Consider the following 2,806-nt stretch of genomic DNA (forward strand, 5'->3'; position numbering starts at 1 on the left):
CAGGGAAGCCCCCTCTTAAATGGAGCCACCTTTACCCAGGGCTTTGAAACACGCACTGACAAAACAGCCTTCCTTCTGTGATGTCCCTGCTAAGAAGGCCCAGAAGCTTAAAGCTGCTCGCAGTGGCCCCTGTTCTATGCATACTTCTAAAAGCCTGATAAAATTCAAATAGCAATCCCAAAAGAATGGCAGACAATGTAACACACAGATATTACAAATGAGAAGGAAATCAATTTCCAGACAAGGAAAGTCCTCATAATATATAAATATTTAAGTGAGATACATATGTTTATAATATAAAGTCTCTCTCTCACACACACACACACATATATAACAAGTACATTGTAAACATGTGGGATGTAATATGATCTCTGCCTCATATATTTATAGTTATGTAGAAATAAGACCAAAAGGCAGTATAATAGTTACAATTAACAAGAAATTATCTCTAAAATGACTTATTTTTTCATCCACATCTTTCTTTTTTTCAAGAAAAATTTCATTTATTTAATGTATGCGTGTGTATGTGTGTGGGCCTCCATGCTAAGGTGAATATGGAGGTTAGAGGGCAACTTGGAGGAGTCAGTCCTTCTACCGTGAGTTCTAGGAGTCAAACTCAGAACATAAGGCTTGATGGCAAGCCCCTTTGCTGTCTTAGCCATATTGTCCACCCCCTCTGTATCTTCTTGCTTTCCTCACAGACTCATAGTCTGTGATTCAGAAGCAAAAGCTTTCATTGATAACGCAAACAATCAACAGCTCCTTAACATTATTTTTCCACATGAAACAGGCTTCCATACTGAAGGGTTCCAACTCTGTCGTCGGTGGGTTTAACTAGCTGCAGATTATTGTCATCTGGAGAGGAATGGCAGGGGTTTTACATCATGCTTCCTGACATTTGAAAAATACAGAATAATTCAGGAATAGGTCCGACAGAAGACAAGGTCACATACTAAATAATTTGAAAATGAAGAATGAAATCAGTAAATGTGAACCAGTCTCCAGGCTCACGTGCGACTTTGGCAGCTCTGGTGGTGAAGGATGGAGACCCTGATGAAGGCAGCTCAGGTGACAGGACTCAGCGGGGGAGGGGGGTATTTGCTTAGCAGGATGAGGTCTTAGAGTCAATCTCCAGCACCCCCAAACAACCCTAGCCCCCACAAACCCTGAAGGTCTGGTAAGAACAGGTACCAGGATTACCTGCGGGTCAGCAGGTTTCTGGAATACTTTCTGTGCAAAGCAGTAAAAGGGAAACATATGATGGAAGAATATTCTGGAATATCCCTGTTTTATCTATAGGAATGGTGTTTTCATTGCAGACTGTTTTATCATCCCATTATGACTAGAATAGGAATCTCTGAGGATCAAACCTCATTTACCCAAGAAGGAACTATTCAGCACAGAGGCCTCTACTGATTTCTTGGCCAGCTGATGGGTGAAGCCTGTGTGGAACCCCTCGGCACCGCACTCCAGCCACTGGAATCTGACCCTGTTTAATTGGGCAGATGCATTTCAGTGGGCCACAGTCCTTCTCATCCCCAAGGCATTGCACAAGCTAGCTGGCTTCTGAGATCAGAGGCTGAGATGAGTTTCCCACTGGGTGATTTATACAGAGGCCTGTTTTTTTTCCTTTTGTACTGCAAATGTGTTTGCCCAGACTCACACAGCTTAAGGCAAAGGGCTGACTCCTAACAGGATTCTTACCATCTCCATCTCATACCTTGTTTGACAAGTTCTTTGATTCTCCCTGGAGTCCCCACACCCAGGTGTATCACTCGCTTCTCCAGCAACTTTAGCTGTTCCTGGACCTTTTACAGATGGAAGACAGGGAGGAAGAGGCAGAATTATTAAGGAAGTATAACCATAGGCCATATCAGACCATTTTATCTCTATGCAAGAAACAAAAACAAAACAAACAGGGCCACATTTTTTTTTTAAATTATTATTATTAAGAAAACTGGTTAATACTCAAGGAACTGGGAATGAAACCTCAGCTTCTGTTCAGGAGCGGAGCAAGGCAGAGAGCATGACTGTATAGGTCAAGGGAGCCACGTGAAGGCATGAAATGGACAGGAAACCTCAATAGTTGTTAGCTGTCATATCAAGAATGGATAAAGGGCAATGGTTTCCAAGGAGATCTGAAGAGGGTGGAAGGAAATGACGAGGTCCTGGGTGCCACTGGGGACCACTTACCTCTTATCAGAACCACGGGCCCTTGCTTACCTTTATGTGTTTTGCAAATAATTTCATCACTTTGGCATCTCCTCTGAATGCTGTCAGAGACCTAATGAAAAGGAATGAATTAATGCATTTAATAGATTATGACAACCTACTCATTTAAGAATGCACTGTTTACAGATTATAGCTTATCATTCAAAGCACTGTTCTAAATGTGGACAGTCATGTTTATATCTACACACAAGAAGATTGTTAGGCAAGTCTGTCTCTACAGTGAAATTGGAGTGGGCTTTTAGGCACAATGACAGGTATGTGAAATCACTTAAGAGGTTGAGGCGGGAGGATTGTGGTTATATTAAGACCAGCCTAGGTGACAGAGCAAGATGCTATCTCAAAAAAGAATCAGAAATGGTGGAAGCCATTTGTTCAAGCCCTCATCTGGGTGTGTTTCTGAGCTCAAGTGGAGTCTACTTTGGCTTCTTTGATGATTCAAAATGTGTGTCTGCCATTCTCTAAACAGAATTTCTGTGTTTCAGGTGTGTGGCAGAGAATCTCCCATGTACTTCTGTAGGATATGTCTTTAAAAAGAAATTGGTCACAAGAGGAAATGTTAGAGCAGTAACCTCTG

General features: G+C 42.0%; 1 protein-coding gene across 4 annotated transcripts in view; it reads right to left on the bottom strand.

The window, feature by feature from the left end:
• The window catches only part of Cmss1 (cms1 ribosomal small subunit homolog), a 302,226-nt gene that overhangs the window by 2,389 nt on the left and 297,031 nt on the right, over positions 1–2,806 (bottom strand). For all 4 annotated transcript variants that reach the window (XM_031364152.1, XM_031364154.1, XM_031364151.1 and 1 more), the window contains 2 exons: positions 2,224–2,284; positions 1,721–1,808 (listed from right to left, as the gene is read on the bottom strand). In XM_031364152.1, the coding sequence (XP_031220012.1) occupies positions 1,721–1,808; positions 2,224–2,284 (149 nt within the window). The remainder of the gene's footprint in view (positions 1–1,720; positions 1,809–2,223; positions 2,285–2,806) is intronic.

Source organism: Mastomys coucha, unplaced genomic scaffold, assembly GCF_008632895.1.
Source record: "Mastomys coucha isolate ucsf_1 unplaced genomic scaffold, UCSF_Mcou_1 pScaffold12, whole genome shotgun sequence".
Classification (NCBI taxonomy): Eukaryota; Metazoa; Chordata; class Mammalia; order Rodentia; family Muridae; genus Mastomys; species Mastomys coucha.